Source organism: Ascaphus truei, chromosome 8 (genome assembly GCF_040206685.1).
Source record: "Ascaphus truei isolate aAscTru1 chromosome 8, aAscTru1.hap1, whole genome shotgun sequence".
NCBI lineage: Eukaryota > Metazoa > Chordata > Amphibia > Anura > Ascaphidae > Ascaphus > Ascaphus truei.
This window is the reverse complement of record NC_134490.1, coordinates 71,281,766-71,301,454: the sequence shown is the minus strand read 5'-3', so window position 1 is coordinate 71,301,454 and position 19,689 is coordinate 71,281,766. Positions and strand designations below refer to the sequence as shown.

The window sequence follows — 19,689 nt, the reverse complement described above, 5'->3', positions numbered from 1 at the left end:
TGGTAGCGCTTGCGCTTGCGCTAGACGCGTGAGATCGCACTGATCTTGCTGACCTTGATGAGTGTCTGGATGTGCTGGAGCGCTGCGACGCGGTCTCCAGGAGGAGCTCTTTTCTCACGCTTTGCGCGTCTGTGATAGCGGTCCGCACGCGGCTGTCACGAGTAAGGTCAATGTCATTTTGTAAGTCTCTTTCTTGCAGGCTTTCGCTGGTGTTGGCCCTGGTCAGGTAAGTAATGTATGCTTCTGACAGTTCTTGATAACGCGAGTAATCGGTCCTTAATTGCGTTATTGCCTGCTCGAGCTGTTGCGCATAGTTGCCAACGCTACTAACGTTGCGTATTCCCAGTGTGGTTGTGCTCCAGGCCAACTCTAATTTAGCGCGGTGCGCTTCAATGTCAGTCTCATATTTTTTGCGCCCCTTTTGTGTCAGTGTGACTGTCCGTTTGGGCCTTGCGCCTGCCTGCGCCTGTTGCAGCTGCGCGGCGGTCTCTGTGTCTGAGAGATCGCTTTCCTGCGTGATGTCTGGTGAGGCTCTGAGTTCTGCCATGCTGTAGGTGTGTGTAGGCCTTTGCCAGTGCGTGTGGCGTGCGGTCTTTTACCTTGTCAGCGATGGGCGTCTGTCTCAGATGATGCCGAGCGGTGTCCTGCAGCGTGCAGCGTTGGGGTAGCTGTACTTACAGGTGTCCGTTGGCTCCTCACTGTGGGGCTGAGCAGCGGGTGGACTCAGGCAGAGAGAAAGGCAATTAGGTTTGTGTGTACAGTCTGTTTGCAAAGCTGCTGCCTTGTGTGCAGGGTTGCTTGTGCAGTGTAAGCTGCTTGCTTCTCTGTAAGGTTGCAGGCTGTGTGCAGTTTGCTGTATAAAGCTTGCTGCCCTGTCTGGCAGAGTGAAGCTGCTGCTTGTCCTGGGGTGCAGAGACTATTCTGTATAGCATAAAGTCTTTGAGTAGTAGCCCCTGTGTGATTCCCTAACACAGGTTTTTGTTTTACTGTTCTGTTTAAACTGCTGCTTGTTTTGCAGAAAGCTGTAGCAGTTTGCTGTATAGCTGTGTAGAGCTGCACTTTTGTAGCATGAAGGCTGTGAGTGATAGCTTCTGCGTAGACCTCTAATACACGGTCTCTCTCTTACTTTCCTGGAACCAGGGTCACGAATGATGTATGATTAGTTCCAGTAAGCTCAACTCATGTCCTCCCTCTTCCAAAGCATGACAAGTCCTTAATGTCTTTCTTAATTTTATTGCTGGATTAGAAAACACAGGAACTTGTGGGTGTAGTGTAGGCAGAGAGTGCTTCTCTATGTGGGATGCTTCTATGAGGTTGGACTATGGTAAGAGAGAAAGGCCTTACCAGGGGTGGATGCAGACAGGTCTGTACTCACTGTAATCTAGGGTGGAAAAGAAAGTTAGGGGCAGGGGTCACACTAAAGGTTGAGTGGGACTGCACTAACTGTCAGCAAAAGACAGGGGAGAACATGGGAAAGTCCATTAACTGGGAGGACTGGAGAAGCTGCAGTAGCAGTTCACTGATTATGTGCTCAGAGGCAAAAAATGCAACATTGTTGCATGTTACACAGGCACAGTGTGTGTATGTGGAGCCAATGCCTGCAGCTGAACTTAAGGAGCTGACAAGCAGAAGGGGGGTCGGGCAGGAATGTGATTCTTGTTCCATGACAATATATATATATATATATATATATATATATATATATATAAAAAGGCGGGGTTGCAGACCTGCCTAAGACATGCAGATGAGCATACAGTTATATTTGCATATATATATATATATATATATATATATATATATATATATAAAGCAGAAAATAGCCGTGTTAGTCCAGTTGCGATAGTGCAGAATAAATGAGTTCTTCAGTATTCGGTGATACCTTTTTTATTGGACTAACAATTTATGTCATAGGACAAGCTTTCGAGAGTTCTCATCTCTTCTTCAGGTCAAGCAATACTGATATACAGTACAAAGGAATCTATGGCTAAAACAGTGTGGAGAGAGGGGAAAAAAAAACAAAACATCTATTGTTTTTTTTTTTCCCCCTCTCTCCACACTGTTTTAGCCATAGATTCCTTTGTACATCAGTATTGCTTGACCTGAAGAAGAGAGGAGAACTCTCGAAAGCTTGTCCTATGACATAAATTGTTAGTCCAATAAAAAAGGTATCACCGAATACTGAAGAACTCATTTATTCTGCACTATATATATATATATATATATATATATATATATATATATATATATATATATATATATTCATGTAGAGGTATCAGTACCGTGTTAGCCGAGCTTCAATAATCAAAAAATAAATAGACGATACCGTTCTGTGGCTAACGAAATGCTTTTATTTGTGCGAGCCCTTTACTTGCTTGCTACATTCAATGTAACATCGAAAGCTCGCACAAATAAAAGCATTTCGTTAGCCACAGAACGGTATCATCTATTTCTTTTTTGATTATATATATATATAACGAATAGACAATACCGTTCTGTGGCTATATATATATATATATATATATAATATGTGTATGTGTGTATATATATATATATGTACAGTATATGTATATACAGTGTTCGACAAACCTATACATCTTCACGCCCTGGGCGAGTGGATTTAACACCGTGGCGAGCTCCTATTGGCCCAAGTAGCACACGTGTTTTTTTTTTACATTTTTCCCTGCTCGCACTGGAGGGAAAAAAAAAAGCTGGAGGCGGGTTCATGTTGCTGCAGGAGCTTACCCCGCCTTCCTGAGCAGTGCCCTCCCTCTTCCCCCGCCTCTCTGAGCACGTTTCTCCTCCCTATAGCAGCCAGAGAGTGCCTCCGCAGGCCCCCGCATATCCCCAATGCCCCCCGCATACCTCCCAATGCCTCCCGCATACCTCCCAATGCCCCCCACTTACCCCCGCAGGCCCCCGCAGGCCCCCACATACCTCCCAATGCCCCCTGCAGGCCCCCACATACCCCACAATGCCCCCCGCTTACTCCCGCAGGCCCCCGCAGGCCCCCACATACCCCCAATGGTCGCCGCATACCTCCAATTGCCGCCATATGCCCCCGCAGGCCCCCTCAAACCTCTGATGTCACCCGCAAGCCGCCGCAAACCCCTGCAGGCCCCCTCAAACCTCCGATGTCTCCCGCAAGCTCCCGATGTCGCCCGCAGCCCCAATGACTCCAACATACCTCCGATGGTGAGCGGGACTCCCGGCGCCGTTTCTGGTAGTGTGTGTGTCTGTCAGAGTGTGTGTGTGTCTGTCAGAGTGTGTGTATGTGTCTGTCTGTGTGTGTGTGTGTGTGTGTGTCTGTCAGAGTGTGTGTGTGTCTGTCAGAGTGTGTGTGTGTCTGTCAGAGTGTGTGTGTGTCTGTCAGAGTGTGTGTGTGTATGTGTCTGTCAGAGTGTGTGGGTGTGTGTGTCAGTGTGTGTGTGTCTGAGAGAGTGTGAGAGTGTGAGAGTGTGAGTGTGAGTGTGAGAGAAGGATGACTGACTTGGTCTCTCTCTCTCACTCTCTCTGTGTGTGTGTCGCTCTCTCTCTGTGTGTGTGTGTCGCTCTCTGTGTGTGTGTGTGTTGCTCTCTCTCTGTGTGTGTGTTGCTCTCTCTCTGTGTGTGTGTCGCTCTCTCTCTCTCTGTGTGTCGCTCTCTCTCTCTCTGTGTGTCACTCTCTCTCTCTCTCTGTGTCGCTCTCTCTCTCTCTGTGTCGCTCTCTCTCTCTGTGTGTTGCTCTCTGTGTGTTGCTCTCTGTGTGTTGCTCTCTGTGTGTTGCTCTCTGTGTGTTGCTCTCTCTCTCTGTCGCTCTCTCTCTGTCGCTCTCTCTCTGTCGCTCTCTCTCTATCGCGCTCTCTCTTTCTCGCGCTCTCTCTTTGTCGCGCTCTCTCTCTGTCGCTCTCTCTGTGTCGCTCTCTCTGTGTCGCTCTCTCTGTGTCGCTCTCTCTGTGTCGCTCTCTCTCTCTCTCTGTGTCACTCTCTCTCTCACTCACCCACTCTCTGTCTCTCTCTCACACTGTCTCACACTCTGGACCTGGATATCTCACTTACCCTATATATCTTAACTGCCCTATACCTACACCGAAATAACCTATACTGCTTACTTCCAGATCTGATTCAAGCTTCACACAGGAGACATCGGAATCCCCCCTAACCCAGAAGACAGGTAAGAAACACCTCACCTCCAACATATAACATTGCGGGAATGAGGTACCTGGACTGCGGATCAGGTAACATCACACATACACACACACATATACACACATACACACATGTAACAAGGACTAATTGTAGTATAATGTAATACAATAAATAAACTTATGTCAAAAACGAATGTTGTTCTTACTAGGAATTTATTCAATTTATTTTATTTGATTTTTTTAAAGCGGGTTGGGGGCGGGACTAGGTGGCAAGTAGATTTTTTGTTCGGCGAGTAGATTTTTGGGTGATTTGTCGCCCACTGTGTGTGTGTGTGTGTGTGTATGTATGTGTATATATATATAGCCAATAAAGAATATCACTTGTGAGCCCATTCACATGTCTTAGACATGTCTGCAGCCCTGCCTTTCACCATTATCCCCTAGCATACAGTGCTTCCACTGCAGCAAGGGATTCTGGGAAATGACATGCAAATGGGCACACAATGTGTCACCTTTTGCCTGAAATCCATTTTTACATGGTACCCTTATAAGCAAATGCTCGCTGTTCACACAGCTTTTAAGCACCGCATGGGATTATATGCAAAGACAGTCAAACCACTCACAGACAGCCATTTCAACCTTTTGCGTCTAATCAGTGTGAGTTTGGTTGTACTGGGTAGGTTTACCATACACATCTAATTCCATGCTGTACTTAAAAGCTGTGTGAACAGGGAGCATTTGCTTATAAGGGTTCCATGTAAAAATGGAAAGGGAGGCTGGAATAAATCTAGCACCCCCTCCCCGTATTGTTTCCAGCCAGGGTCCCCATATATTTCTAAAGGTATCCATCTTATCATTTAGGTACTGTAAGCAATTATCTGTACATATTGTAGAGTTTGCCAGACTAATGATCCGAGTGAGGACTGGGGTTGGCGTTTAAGAGTTTTTAATGCTGTTGTGTGTACTAATGAACACTTTGTCTTTGCATAGGCACAGTTGAAAGTTATAAGAAGGCTCGAATCAGCTTTACAAAATGCGATTCGTCTATCAGATGCAAACACCATTCAGGTTGTGTGCACCACCATGTGGAACCTCTGTTTGCCATTACTACAACATAATTTGCGCAAGCATTTGCGAAAACCCTTAATATTCATTTCTGAAACCCTGGAAACTATTGATAGGCAAGTACTAACATATATATATTATATATATATATATTTACATTTATTGTTGTTCTCACTTTATGGCCAATTGTAGTGAGTGGGCAATAAGGTATCTTCTGGCACCAGAGGGTATTTTATGACTTAACAATGCTTAGTAAATATGAACTTTACTTTTGTATTCAATTGAAGTTAAAACTAGCTTCATTTTGCACTGTACATGATCTCAGAGAATTGATGAGTTCTATCATCACAAAAGCTATCTCTGTTTCATTTTAAACTTAAAAAACCCATGCAGCAAACATCTGATATGTGATTTTTCCAGTAATATTACTTGGAATATTTTTCTTATGTCTTGCTTAATCTTAAATTGTGTTAGCTGCAATATTTGTAACATTCAATTTCGCGTTCTCACACTCTCCATTTCTTTAGCTTACTAATTCTGCAGCGCTGCCAAGTTCATATGGAAGTTGCTCAAATTGAGGAAGACGACGATCGGATTGAAGTTGCCTTAGAACACATTCAGAAGGCATTGCTTTTAGATGACAATGGGCAATACCAAAACACCCTAAAGGTGCATCGTCACCGCCTTCAGCTTAGAGCTACGTTGTACAAAAAACCTGTAGATTTAGAAGACCAAGCAGCCATGTTGATTGAACAGGTAACATTCTTTGTGGTGCGTCCCTCCGTGGGACATCCTTTGTAATCACTTTGAATTAAAAAAACAATGAGGGTCATGTTAAGCTGCATAAGGCTAAAATGTAACAAGTGTTTTCTCTTGCACCAACTGGGCTTTTTGCTGAGAAGTGCATGAAGTAAATCAAGAAAAAAACACAGTGTGCTATATTGAGGTAGTGATTTTTCAATGGTGCCTATTCTTTATGTCATTGTAATTCCTTCTCAAATGCAGAAAATAAAGGGTAGCACTCAAACTCCATTTGTTGATCCTCAAAAAGGGATGGTCGGGTTTTAAGGATATACCAGCTTCAGCACAGGGGGCTCAATCAGTCCCTGCTTCAGAAGAGCTGGCTCAGTCTTTGATTGATCCTCTTATTGAGCCAAGTGTGCTGAAGCTGGGATATCCTGAAAACATGACCTGTTAGAGGGGATTGAGGACTGGAGTTGATAACCCCTGCTTTAGTGGATATGATGCATGGGAGCAAAGCTATAGCACCAGGAGAATGTGCCTGTAGTCTGCATCAACAGTACAATTGTGACAACCTACACAATGCTACAATGCACAATGCTACTATGCAACAACGTTATTCGCTGTGCAATCAATGCAATTTGGATTTTTTCCCCTAGGCTAAACAAAGCAACTCCAAAGACACAGTGAGACAAAAACGATCCTTGCTTGTGAATGCAGGTCTCTGTTTAGCCCCTAATACATTTCAAATGGTCGTTGATAGCGAAAATGAGGCTAAAGGTAATGTATGTTAGTTAATAAAAAAAACAAGAAGTCTTCCAACGTTTTACCTCTTCTTTTACATGCAGCTCTATCCATACCTAGAAGCGCTTAGATATACTTAGAATAATATGGGAATCATTTCTTAAGGTACATTGATTGACAATGTAGTAGTTTTTCATATGTTTCCTATGGGGTTTATTAATGAAAGTGGCAATCGGGGGCACTATAGCACAGAACCTTCTATTGACTTAAATTGTTGTTTCTGCGTGACCGTGCCCTGATATTGACCATAAAATAAATATAAAGTACAATATTTATTACAAATGTAAAAATTGCATCCACAGTTCCTCCTATATTTTAGCTACATTATTTTTGCATGCCTCTCTTGATTGCAAAGATATTTTGCATGCTTAAGAACATTAAAATGCGATTCACTTTTAGATGACGTATAATCTTTGTCTTCTTTAACACAATATCAATTTGGCTTCCTCCGGAGAAAATAACATATCAGTTCTGCTTTATCCCTTTGTTTTAATATTCAGAAGGTTGCTCGAGGAGTCCGTTCATGTTTTGTCACTCACGTTTGCCGCAGTGACAGAAGCCAGATGCAAGTCTATTCCGCCTCATAACATTTACAGGGCAGCCACATTTTTCGCACACAACTTTTTTGCCTTGGGATTTTGCTGTGGATATGATCTAAATTTGTCGCGTTCCTCTCACATGGACAATTTTCCTCCAAAGGGCTGAACTCCTTTCCTTCCCCATGTGTCTTGGCACTATATTTCTTAAGTTAGTTTATTTTAATTGTGACACTTTTATGTTATATGTAACCCTCCTTAATTGGCTCTAAAGTAGGTCACATCAAATTGGTTATATACAATGGCAGTGCTCAGTATCTCAGGCCTTTGCAGGGCGCTGGGTAGGTGCAGGCTGGGCATGAATAAGTTGATAGGAAAAAGATGGGCGCCAGAAACTTTTATAAAAACAAAAAGGTGCTTTTTCTCCTATGGTGCATCTAGACAGAACTTGTGGCAAATAATAGTATACTGGACTTCATCCCCTGATAGTTATCACTCCTATTCTGAGGAGGTACATGACTTGAGGGCCCATCATAAAGGATATAGTGGGGACCGTTTGCAAGGAGGCTGTGATGCAGTAAGAGCTTGCTGGACAAGCGGGTTCTATATGAATACGGGCTGCGTGTTCGGTAACTCGGTGAGGACAGTGACGGTCAGGCTGCGGTAGGGGAACGCTATGAGACCAGGACAAGTGGCATCCCTCTCCCACAACTTAAGCTCTCCGTTCCTTTAACAGGCACACAGGCACTATCTTAAAGTTACTAACTGAAAACAGCAAATGGTGACAGGACACATCTTAATACACATGACTTTACACTCAGACGTGTTTACAGGACTCACAGTGAGGACCCCAGTCCGAACACTGAAGAACCTGCTTCTAGAACATAGGGGCGGCTATATATACCCTTACATTGACATAATACATCATAGGATGGGCAGGGCAGTAACCTGAGTGAGCCCTCACAGTTAACCCCTTAAGGCAATTAACCTCTTGCAGAACTAGTAGTCCCCAAAAAGTGGACTACATATATAGAAATAGGTTTCTCGGGTTGTATGTATCATTTTAGGAGTTTTTATACTTTTACATGCTATATTTTTCTAACAGATGAGTATGCTAACAGTTGTGATCATCACTATTAGTAATCCTTAATTATTTATTAATATGATTGATTTTACATCTTAATAAATCAACCCTCTTCTATAATATTCAAATTGTGTTATATAATTATTGTCCACTTAATATTATAGTTTCTAATGTGTAAAACACATGTTTTTTTATTTTAGTATAGTGGGTGAAGCATGGCCATTCTAATAAATATATTCCGGTTAGAGATACACATGTAGTAAATGAAACACAACATTAAGATTTGATCAATAACTTTGCAATAGAATGCAGATGGAACAAGTACATTCAGGATCCTATTGTTTAAAAAATAAAAAAAAGTTACATCTTCATATCAATTAATGTTTTAGCCATTCATTCATACCTACGAGCACCTATGCTTTAGGGCAGGAGTGGCCAACTCCGGTCCTCAAGGACCACCAACAGGTCAGGTTTTAAGAATATCCCTGCTTCAGCACAGGTGGCTCAATCAGTAGGTCAGTCCAAATGACGGAGCCACCTGAGCTTAAGCAGGGATCTCCCTAATACCTGGTCTGTTGGTGACCCTTGAGGACTGGAATTGGCCACCCCTGCTTTAGGGCATTTAGAAATAATATCATTTACGTGTGTTTTTAAATCACTTGCTGCTTAAGCAGCACTTGCCATGCTCACAAGTGGTAAAAAGCTTGTGATTTGTAAAAGGTTACAGAAGGACATAACACAAACATAGATTCCCCTGTATCAGTCTCCACAGGTAAAAGTAACAAAGGCAACATAAGTTATTTGTGCGCAAAAGCACAGCATCATACTAAATGTGTGCAGAAGACTGGAGCATATCTGAAACGAATGGAAGATAAAAATGACAGTGAAAGGTGGGTATCTACATATCAGTGACCAAGTAATCCGTCTGTGCCACGCAGCATTGAAAGATTATCCATGACATTTCAGTAGCGCACATTATAATACTGCATGTACAGCATCTGATATTGGGAGACTAAAAAAGTTAAAGTATACAGTAAATAAAAATACCACTTTTGGGTACATTCACATTCTCAGACAGGTCTGCAACCCTGTCTTTGCCCATTATAGCTTAACAAACAGTGCTTCAACTGCAGTGAGGGATTCTGGGAAATGACATGCAAATGAGCACAGTGTGTCACTCACATTTTAACATGGACTTGCATAAGCTTATGCCCGCCGTATTACAGTATTTCAGCACAGCCTGGGTTTCGGAAGTGCATAGCCAGGAAACCTATTCACAGACAGCTCTTTCGACCTTTTGAGTCTCATCAATGCAAGATTGGTTGCTGGCTATGCAACGTGAAGCTGGTACGTGGGTATAACAGACATTAAAAAATGTATGGTGGGTAAAAAAAGTGAACCCTGCCTCCCCTTCTTCAAATACACAGAAATCCACTGTAAGTTCATTGAAAAAAATAGAAGCACTGAAGAAATGTAAAATGACAACATGCGTGGCACCCCCATAAGCTATGGCTAATGTTGTTTTTAAAATATAAAACATGCCTATTCCACATACTCAGAATGATTTGCTTGTTTGCTTATATAACATTTTTCTAGAGTCAGACTCTGGACAGATTTGGCAAAAGTTGCACGGAAACAGGAGGTCTGGGATGTATGCCGGACAGCTTGCAGATATTGCCTCCTATATGATGACGGCCGTTGGAAGATCCCAAAACATGACGTCCGTAAGTAAACTTATGGAGATGGACATTACAATTCTCTGTGATTCAAAAACTGGCAGGCTGCATTTTGGACTTTGTTTTATATTTGCACCATACACTTATTTCTATGTACATTGTATTTTTGAGTCATTTTCACGTAGTCACTCTTTCACTGGTATTCACGTGAGTGAGATACTTATTTTCGCGCAGGTCACGGCCTTTTACATTAATTAAATATCCTGAGCTACAGTAAACCCTAAAATGTGTTGTTGTATTGTTAGGGCAGAATTAAGTTGCTATGTTTCCACCAAAAACGTGCTTAATGCAGCACGGATGTTTAATTATGTGGGTTAACAAAATGTACTACTTTCACATTATGGCAATTATAAATAATATTACACTAATATTTACTAATACTAGTTATAACAAAAAAATACACAAGTCTGTTTTGATTTAAATTGTATTAATCAGGTATCTTCCCGCACGACACACATTTTATGAATGTTTGTGCTACTTTTTAGCGATAAAATGGTGACGCAAAAAAGACATTCAAATATGATCTTATTACATATGATCTTAGTTTCTCTTGAGGTGAAGGTGAAATTATAAATAGTTATTTTTTAAGTTTAAGCTCTCAAAGCGTTCTTTGGCCCAGATCTACTAAGCTCTGTTAGGGCACTTCATTTGACATTAACCTCAGTTAATGCTAATAAAATATGTACTGAAGTCAGTAATGTAATGGGAACTAGGTTAACCCAGTAACGTAGTTTACAGTTGCACTACAAGCATAGTGTTGACTATAACAGACGTTAGTTATAAGAAGATGCAAATGAGATGTTTAACACGGCTTAGTAAATCAGGTCCTTTGTAGGAATCATTAAATGATTACTAAGAAATAAAGCATAGCATACAGAATACGTGAAAATACACTGATAATTGAGTTGCCTCTTTAAAAAGCATCAATTGGTAAAATAAAAAAGTTATCCAAAATAAATTGGTTTGATGTGAAAACATTTATTTTAGTGCAAAAGAAGAAATCCTTAGCGGATGAGATGGATGATGGAAAAAGTTTGGGTTTGGAGTTAGAATCATCAACAGCCGTGATGACATCATTCAACTATGAAAGGACTTTATTAAGAACTCTAGCAGAAATACGATTTATTAATGCGGAGGTTAGTACACTGGTTTTAACATAGAATATGGCTGGACATTTCCTGCATGTTTTTTCTGTCAATGTTGGAATAGTCTCCAACACCTTATCTTCTTCTGCTTTGAACATATTGAACCAAATGATTAAAGCTCCGTAGATCCAGAGGCCAGTTAAGGCAGGTGACAGGTCGTTATTAAAATTGGTAACCATAGAGAAAAAAGTGGGCATATAGCCATCCAAAGACCAGTGCGACAGAGTATTGCCAAAGGTATAAACATATAAAGTCCAATGTATGGAGTCAGATGGTGAAATTACTTAGGGGTAGTTGAAAAAGTTCATATAGTCCGCCTGATTTATATAAGTAACTTGTAAACATGCTCACACTTAAGAATTAGTGGAAGCCACAGCAGGGGCTTGCTCCAAGTGGGAATTATGATTAATAGGGATAGACATATCCAGTAACGCTGCTCTAACCTGTTCATCACCACACATATAGGAGATAACCACTTAGTGTGTAAGGCAGTAATAACATTGATCAGGATATCAAGAAGAACAAGTAAGAACATAGAAACAAAACCACAAACATGGGTAGTACTCACTGGATAACTTGGGTTCTTTACAACAAAGCGTGCTTCCGGCAAAGAATTGACAGTTGTGTGGTCCCCGAGCTAAGCACATCAAAAATTGGTTAAAAACAATTTATTAAATGGATGACATCAATGGTGGATGGATAAAAGCGGTACTCTGACGCGTTTCGCACATTTTAGACGCTCTGTCAGACTACCGCTTTTTTCCATCCACCATTGATGTTATCCATGTCATCCATTCAATAAATTGTTTCTAACCAATTTTTGATGTGCCAAGCTCCAATTTTTCTCATACGTTGTATTGTACTGTATATCTTTATTTATATAGTGCCAAAAGTGTACAGGGAATTATAATAATACAATAAGCGCAGCAAAATCAGACAATAGGAAAGGAAATCCCTGCCCCGACGAGCTTAGTGGTATGATGGGAGACTTGCAGAGACAGCAGGCGCGGGAATAAGTGCTGTAAATGGCAGTGCTTGGCCATAATGGGTGGTAGGAGTGACTGTGGGACAATAGCCATGAGTGCAGGCTATTGGGTTGCTTGATTTGTGGGGCGAGTTTTAAGGTTAGTCAGTATTAAATCAGAAGGTTAACACCATTTGCCGGGGAAGAGATAACAGGGAGGCGTGGGTGTGTATGTCTGGCTTCAGGCTTAGGGGATATCCCCAGAAACAGGAAGGAGGAGATAGAGGGTGGGAATAGAGGATTTGTGTGCGTGCTTTTTATTGAGGGCTAAAGAAGTTGTTGGGAGAGAGGTGTATAAATAATGGTGCAGCGTATGGGCACATGTATAGGTGGAGGGGAGGAGAGATAAAGAAATGTGACTAGGAGGGGAGTGAGGAAGTGAACAGAGACGTTCACAAAGGAGTGAGGAAACTGTAAACAGAAAAAGCAATACGGAATGCATAATGAGATGCAGGAGGAGAGACAGTCCACGTATTGGAGGATAGGAAGCATACAAATAATAACAGCATTTAGAAAGTCAAGTTCTCACAGTTGCAAAGTTGTTGTTGTTGTTGTTGTGGTGGTGCAGAGTCCAGATTTTCTTGTAATGTTCACCTCAAATTTCAGCTGTGCACCTCTCTTCTCGTTCTGGGACCACACAACTATAATTGGTAATCGCTGTCATTTCCCCTGAGGTTAACGCATATCCAAAGAGCTATTTATATGCAAAAACAACAGCTGTTGTATATCTCATTAGCATAGGCTTTATGCCATGTTAAGTTAGCACTGCCTTCCATTAACTTCAAATAACATGGTAGCTATACCTCCCCAAATTATACAACACGTGGAGAGATTCCTGTGAACAAAAATTAACAATGTGTTCACTTTAAAGGGGCTCGGTGGATATGCGTTTTTAGGGGGGACGCCTCTTTTGCTTATCTTTAGCACTAACGTCCGTTATACTTAATGCAATTCCCTTTCCGGACGAAAACATGACGTAACATTAGTGCGTTTTGAAGTCGCATGTTAATGCTTAATGAGGCGTTAACTTAGGTTAGCAGCACATTAAGTCAATAACGGAGCTCTGCGGACCTGGGCCTAAATGTGAATGTGTTTTAACCCAATGTCATGTCATGTTAACAGTAACGCTTATCCTCAAAAGACAATACTGTAACGTGACGTTACGCCATGTTTTCCCTCATAAAGAGCAGAGCATTACTTCTAACATTAGTGATGAGATGGTAGTGAGGCGTTATCATAGCATCTGCACAGAGAGAAAGATCCCATATGATGCACTCTGCTCCCCTGGTAGTTAAAAATATCAATTTTATCAAATTCTTAGAAAACAAAACTCAATTAAAACCTAAATTATAGTGCTTCCCCGTACTCAAACTAGATAATGTAATTATATTTTATACTGAGTCAATGCTCTCTAGTCTTCTCACCAGAGTGATGATGGATGGATGCAATGTAGTAATTTATGCACATTTCATTTTTAACCCACTGCCTTAGGGCATTTTACTACTGCACTCACTGTTACGAGTCCAGTCAGAGTGTTTACATGCGCCCTGATTGGCGGTCTGCTTTTCGCACGCTTTCAGCAATTAATGATTGAACACGCGCACGGGTTGCTATGGCAACAGCACGTTTAAATAGACCACATGAGCAGCAGAGAGCAGTGAGTTGCCAACCCCCGAAGAAGTTCCTGTGAGGAATGAAACGTGCATCGGGTGACGTCACACATGCGTCAATGTGTTCATAGCGCGATCGTGATATAGGTTTTGAACTCTCTCCACCGTACTACACCAGTTGAATCTTTGCTTCATAGCTACCTAAAAGAGATGTGGGCCGCCTGAAGGAACCCACTAGCTGTAGCTAGCGAACATTATTCAAAGAGATACTCCATACTATACTTCCCACAGCGACTTGCTATACTAGATTGATGTGGAACCTCTTGAGATAACAAACGGGAATTGCTGTAATCAATGCTATAGGCGTATGCTGCAACGTAGCTGTTATTATGTTATACACACAACGAACGTCTGCATGCTTTTAAGCTATGATTAGCAAACTTAAACTAGAGCTGTACATCTGGCTCTTCAGATATATGCATATCTTTCTATATCTCTACATAGCTAATTAAGATGTGGGCTGAACCAAGAACCCACTAGCTCTAGATCAGCCTTCTCAATATATACACTGTCCAAGGTGGCAGATAAACACATTGGGTTAATTGTTTACTGTGTGTTAAGTAATTGAGATGTGGGTTAGAGCATAAACTTACTCTGCCTACAGACTATTTTCTCTAGCATACACTGTCTGGGTCTGTTTGCTTTTGACACACTACAAAGCGCTTATTAAGATGTGGGCCGGACTAGGGACCCACGAGTTAAAATAGTCCATTCCATCCAAACTAATCAAGTTTGATATGAGAGGCACCATTAAATCAACATCAGATATATGCGCTGGGGCATGTTATGGGAAATATAGTATATGGCAATCTCTTATTAACCCCCACAGAGGAAGGGGATTTGAACATACAGTCATGAACTATTAATTGATGTTCAGAGAATCATCACTCTGGTGAGAAGACTAGAGAGCATTGACTCAGTATAAATATAATTACATTATCTAGTTTGAGTACGGGAAGCGCTATAATTTAGGTTTTAATTGAGTTTTGTTTTCTAAGAATTTAATAAAATGTATATTTTTAACTACCAGGGGAGCTGAGTGCATCATATGGGATCTTTCTCTCTATACACATGCCAATTCTTCATCCCAGATAGCACCACTCCAGTAAGTTATTTTCTTCAGCTGAGTAGGACCTACCTTTCCCTCTCCCCCTTCCCATTTCATTTACAAGTTCTCATAGCATCGCCAGTCCACTAAAGTCTGCTTAAGTTAACGCAGGGACTTAATGTTACGATTTTTACGTTGTACCTAAACTTGGCCTTTCTCCTACCCAGACTCTGAAATAGGGCTTTTGAAGTGTTTCAATGGGTGTAAGGCCACCCTTCGGGATGTAGATAATAGTGGCCTAGAGTTGTATAATGGCAGATTATTGAAAACACTTTGCTATTCTACAATAACGTGATGTAAACCTATGCTAATGAGATTTAGGGGCCTATTCTAGTAGCTTCAAATTTGTCATTGCCAAGTCGCACGTTTTGGTATGTTCCGAAGTCACAGTATGAAATGTGTGAAAACAAAACGGTATTCTCTATTGCAAATAGCATTTTCTAAACCGCATCTATAAAAAGTGACAAACCGCCCGGTTTTGCATTTGGTTTACAAGCGAAATTACCTGAAGGTGCGATTTCTGGAGGTATCTCCACATATATATACATATCCCCTGGGAGAGGGAAATTAGGGAGAGATGCCTGTGCTGAAAAATGAACATACCTGAGGTGCCATGGGAGATATGCTAATGTCTATACATAGTATATTTAAATGAGTCACACATCTTAAATATATCCTTAAGACCAATCAGCTTAAAGACCCTTGTGATGAAGGGGGTACCAGTGTCAAACCCAACAGGATTAGGACCCACAACACTGCTATTCAGGGCAGCAGCACTAGCATTGAACTTACACAGATGCTGGGAAAGGCTGTAGTCACAACATACTTTTGAGCTCTACTCAGACCTGTATCCCGCTCCCCTAGCTTCCTTTAAAGCACCAAAACATAAATATTTTATGTTTCCTCCTCCTCCTCTACCACCACCACCACGCATAAACCCTATTTTAGTCTCTGGTGGGAAATCGCAAGTCCTATCTCGCCACCCTTTAGGTGGAGTAAAAAAGAGGAAAGTATTTCAGCCGCGATTTGCATTACGGAGCTACAAGATTAGCAGTTGTTGGCACAAAATGACAGGTTTTTTTTTTGCCCAACTGATCAGATTGTCAGAGCAAGAGTGACAACGCATCTGAAAAAAGCGGTTTACAGGCGATTTGGACATGCGATACATTACAGAATAGCAAAACATGCAAATTCACTGGTAAAGTGCACCTTAAACACGTTAAGTCACATTTCGAAGCTACTAGAATAAGCCCCTTAGATTTTGATTCTATAATTAACTTTGTGGATACCATGTTAACTTGGGAAATATAACATCCGTGGCTGTTTAAGGTAATGTCCCCTCATGAGCCCTGATTTAACAGAGCTTTAATCATCTAGCCTATTGTGTATTTGTCTTTTTGATGTAGTTATAGTCAAAGTTATGGTCAATATAGGCCAGTGGTGCTCAATTCCAGTGCTCAAGACCGCCCAACAGGTCAGGTTTTAAGGACATCCCAGCTTCAGAAAAGGTGGCTCAGTCGTCAACCTGTGCTGAAGCTGGGATATCCTTAAAACCTGGCCTTTTGGGGGGTCATGAGGACTGGAGTTGAGCACCATTCGTATAGGTAAAAGATTGTGAAATAACTGTTTGTGACCAACCTAATACTGTATAAGTGTATGGAATTTCTATTTGTTTCCTTTCAGGCAACTATACACTTACTGAAATCAGAAGGCTGTAAGTTGAATGAGCGTCCTGTCCCTCTTGAAGATACAAGTATTCACCCAATGGGATATATTGCTAAAAATCTAGAGGAAGATCAAGAGTGGATTGCTTACAGGTATGATGTGTTTATGTTTTGTTCTTTAGAACAGCTATTAATACAATCAAACAACATAATTGTAGCTGTAAATGTGTTGCTTCTGATGGTCTTAGTGAATTAAATGAGTTAGGAATATTTATTATATATGTCCCTGCTTCAGCACAGGTGGCTCAATCAGAGGCTCAGTATTCAACCTCCACCCACTACCTTTTCAGGTTTACATGTTATGGGTAATGAGAAAAAAACCTGGCGCCAAATATTCAGTGGAAAATCCTGTATTCCTCACGGAATCCGCACACTTGCTTGACAGGCCATGCAATGAGAGAAAAACAAACAGACACAGATCATAGTGTAACACTGTAGGGTAAATCAGTACCACACTACAAATAACATAAAACAGTGAGACTATTAGGGACAATTAAAAAACACTATTTAATAATAAAAGAACTATGCTATAAAATGGTATAGACAATTACAGAGAACCGCTGGTCATCTGGGGTGGAAAAATCAGAGCCCTACTTACAATCAGCAGGGTATAAACACGCGGTGTAATGACAGAGTCCTCTCTGCGCAGATGGTATCCTTGCAGAGTTGAAGCTCTGCTCCGCTGTGACTCACATCCAAACCGTCCCTTCAGGTTCCCAGGAACAATGCCGGTAACGAAGGCTGGTTGGTGAGGTGCTCAGCACAGCAGCACGTGTGGCCGGTTACCTCACTTCCACTTCCTGCTTCACAGGCTCTCTCAGCGCGCCCGTGTCCTTAAAGGGACAGTTGATGCGGTCTGATCACCGGGAGCTGATAGAACTGAAAGGCTCCAGACCAAATGTCCCATAAAAGTCCAATCCCAAATACAAAGTGACTGTGTCACATGCCCTACGCGTTTCGTAGACGTTACTCTACTTCCTCAGGGGCCTTCGTTACCGGCATTGTTCCTGGGAACCTGAAGGGACGGTTTGGACGTGAGTCACGGCGGAGCAGAGCTTCAACTCTGCAAGGATACCATCTGTGCCGAGAGGACTCTGTCATTACACCGCGTGTTTATACCCTGCTGATTGAAAGTAGGGCTCTGATTTTTCCACCCCGGATGACCAGCGGTTCTCTGTAATTGTCTATACCATTTTATAGCATAGTTCTTTTATTATTAAATAGTGTTTTTTAATTGTCACTAATAGTCTCACTGTTTTATGTTATTTGTAGTGTGGTACTGATTTACCCTACAGTGTTACACTATGATCTGTGTCTGTTTGTTTTTCTCTCATTGCATGGCCTGTCAAGCAAGTGTGCGGATTCCGTGAGGAATACAGGATTTTCCACTGAATATTTGGCGCCAGGTTTTTTTTCTTGTTCACGTATTTTCTGTTTGTACTATCAGTAGGTACCAGGCAGCCTAACTTTAAGTTAAAGGTATTTTGTACTTGTCACATTGGTGTTTAAACTTTAGCGCTTTTTCACAATTTTTTTCTTTCACATGTTATGGGTAATGTCACATTATGATACGGCTTAAGTCAGGGGGGCTCAACTCCAGTCCTCAAGCCACGCCAACAGGTCAGTTTTTCAGGATATCCAAGCTTCAGCACAGGTGGCTCAATCATAGGCCCAGTCAAAGACTCAGCCACCTGTGCTGAAGCAAGAAATGATTGAGCGACCTGTGCTGAAGCAGGGACTAATTGAGCCACCTGTGCTGAAACAGGGATAGCCTGAAAACCTGACCACCTGGGGGGGGGGGGGGGGCTTGAGGACAGGAGTTGAGCACCACTGGCTTATGTAACATAACGTTAAATCCCTGCATTAACCTCAACAGATTAGGGATGTACTGAGTACCCGGAAGTTACCCGGTACTCGGCTTACTCAGCACTTTTTCAGCTACTCGAAACTTACCCGGAACCGGCAGCAGGGGGCTGGGACCGGCACCGGGTAATTTCAGAGTAGCTGAAAATACTTCAACACTTACCTGCAGCCGGCGACGGAAGGTGAAGAAGACCGGTGAGGAAGACCGCGGCGACATCTGGGAGCAGCAGCAGGCGTCCTGGTGGCGGTGGCAGCAGCAGAAGTCCGTGTTCAGCCTGCGGGAGCAGCAGGAATACAGCACACAGCTGATGCCGGTGGGAGCCGGGGAACCATGTGACCTGAGCAGGAGCGTTCCTATTGCACAGCCGGCTCCTCCCTGGCTGTCCAATAGGAACGCTCCTGCTCCGGCCACATGCTACCTCCACCAGGACGTCTGCTGCTGCTCCCAGGAGGTCGCAGGGGTCCTCCTCACCCTCCGCAGCGGTCTTCCTCACCCTGCAGGTAAGTGCCGTCCGGTAACTGGGTATCCGTGAAATTAACCATTTTGCCTGGGTACCCGTTACCCGGTTTTCAGAAAATTTAGGACCTGGTACAACACTGCAACAGACTGTACTGGGCATACGATATTGGGGTAAACGCCTCGTTTGCATCTCATTATCACTAACGTCATTTTAGTTAATGCAATGCTCTTTACGGGAATAAGCAGTACTTAATGATTCGGTATTGGTCTTTGAATATATGCGGTAAGGCCTAACATGATGTTATGTTAAAGTCACGTTAAGGCCCATATTCTATATACACCGAAGAGGCAACTTCAGCCGTTTGAAAAAAGACAATTGTCAAAAACTGCTGAATCCCTCTTTCAGGTATTCTACAAAGGATGGAGATTGCAGAACTAGCCCCCAAGCCAACTTTCAATGGAATTTTGAAAGTCAAAGCTCCATTTAAGTGCCCTGCTTTGGGAAACTATATCTTCACCCTGCATGCTATATACTAGGGGTTTGCAAACTGGGGGGCGAGCCACGGAAGGGTGTTGCGAGAATTTTTTTTTGGGGGGGGGGGGGT

The 19,689-nt window shown here is 42.2% G+C and overlaps 1 protein-coding gene across 8 annotated transcripts in view; it reads left to right on the top strand.

The window, feature by feature from the left end:
• CFAP46 (cilia and flagella associated protein 46) overlaps positions 1-19,689 on the top strand; it is a 134,115-nt gene that overhangs the window by 20,053 nt on the left and 94,373 nt on the right. For all 8 annotated transcript variants that reach the window (XM_075612559.1, XM_075612560.1, XM_075612558.1 and 5 more), the window contains 7 exons: positions 5,115-5,305; positions 5,717-5,945; positions 6,590-6,710; positions 9,118-9,244; positions 9,951-10,078; positions 11,078-11,226; positions 16,721-16,854. In XM_075612559.1, the coding sequence (XP_075468674.1) occupies positions 5,115-5,305; positions 5,717-5,945; positions 6,590-6,710; positions 9,118-9,244; positions 9,951-10,078; positions 11,078-11,226; positions 16,721-16,854 (1,079 nt within the window). The remainder of the gene's footprint in view (positions 1-5,114; positions 5,306-5,716; positions 5,946-6,589; positions 6,711-9,117; positions 9,245-9,950; positions 10,079-11,077; positions 11,227-16,720; positions 16,855-19,689) is intronic.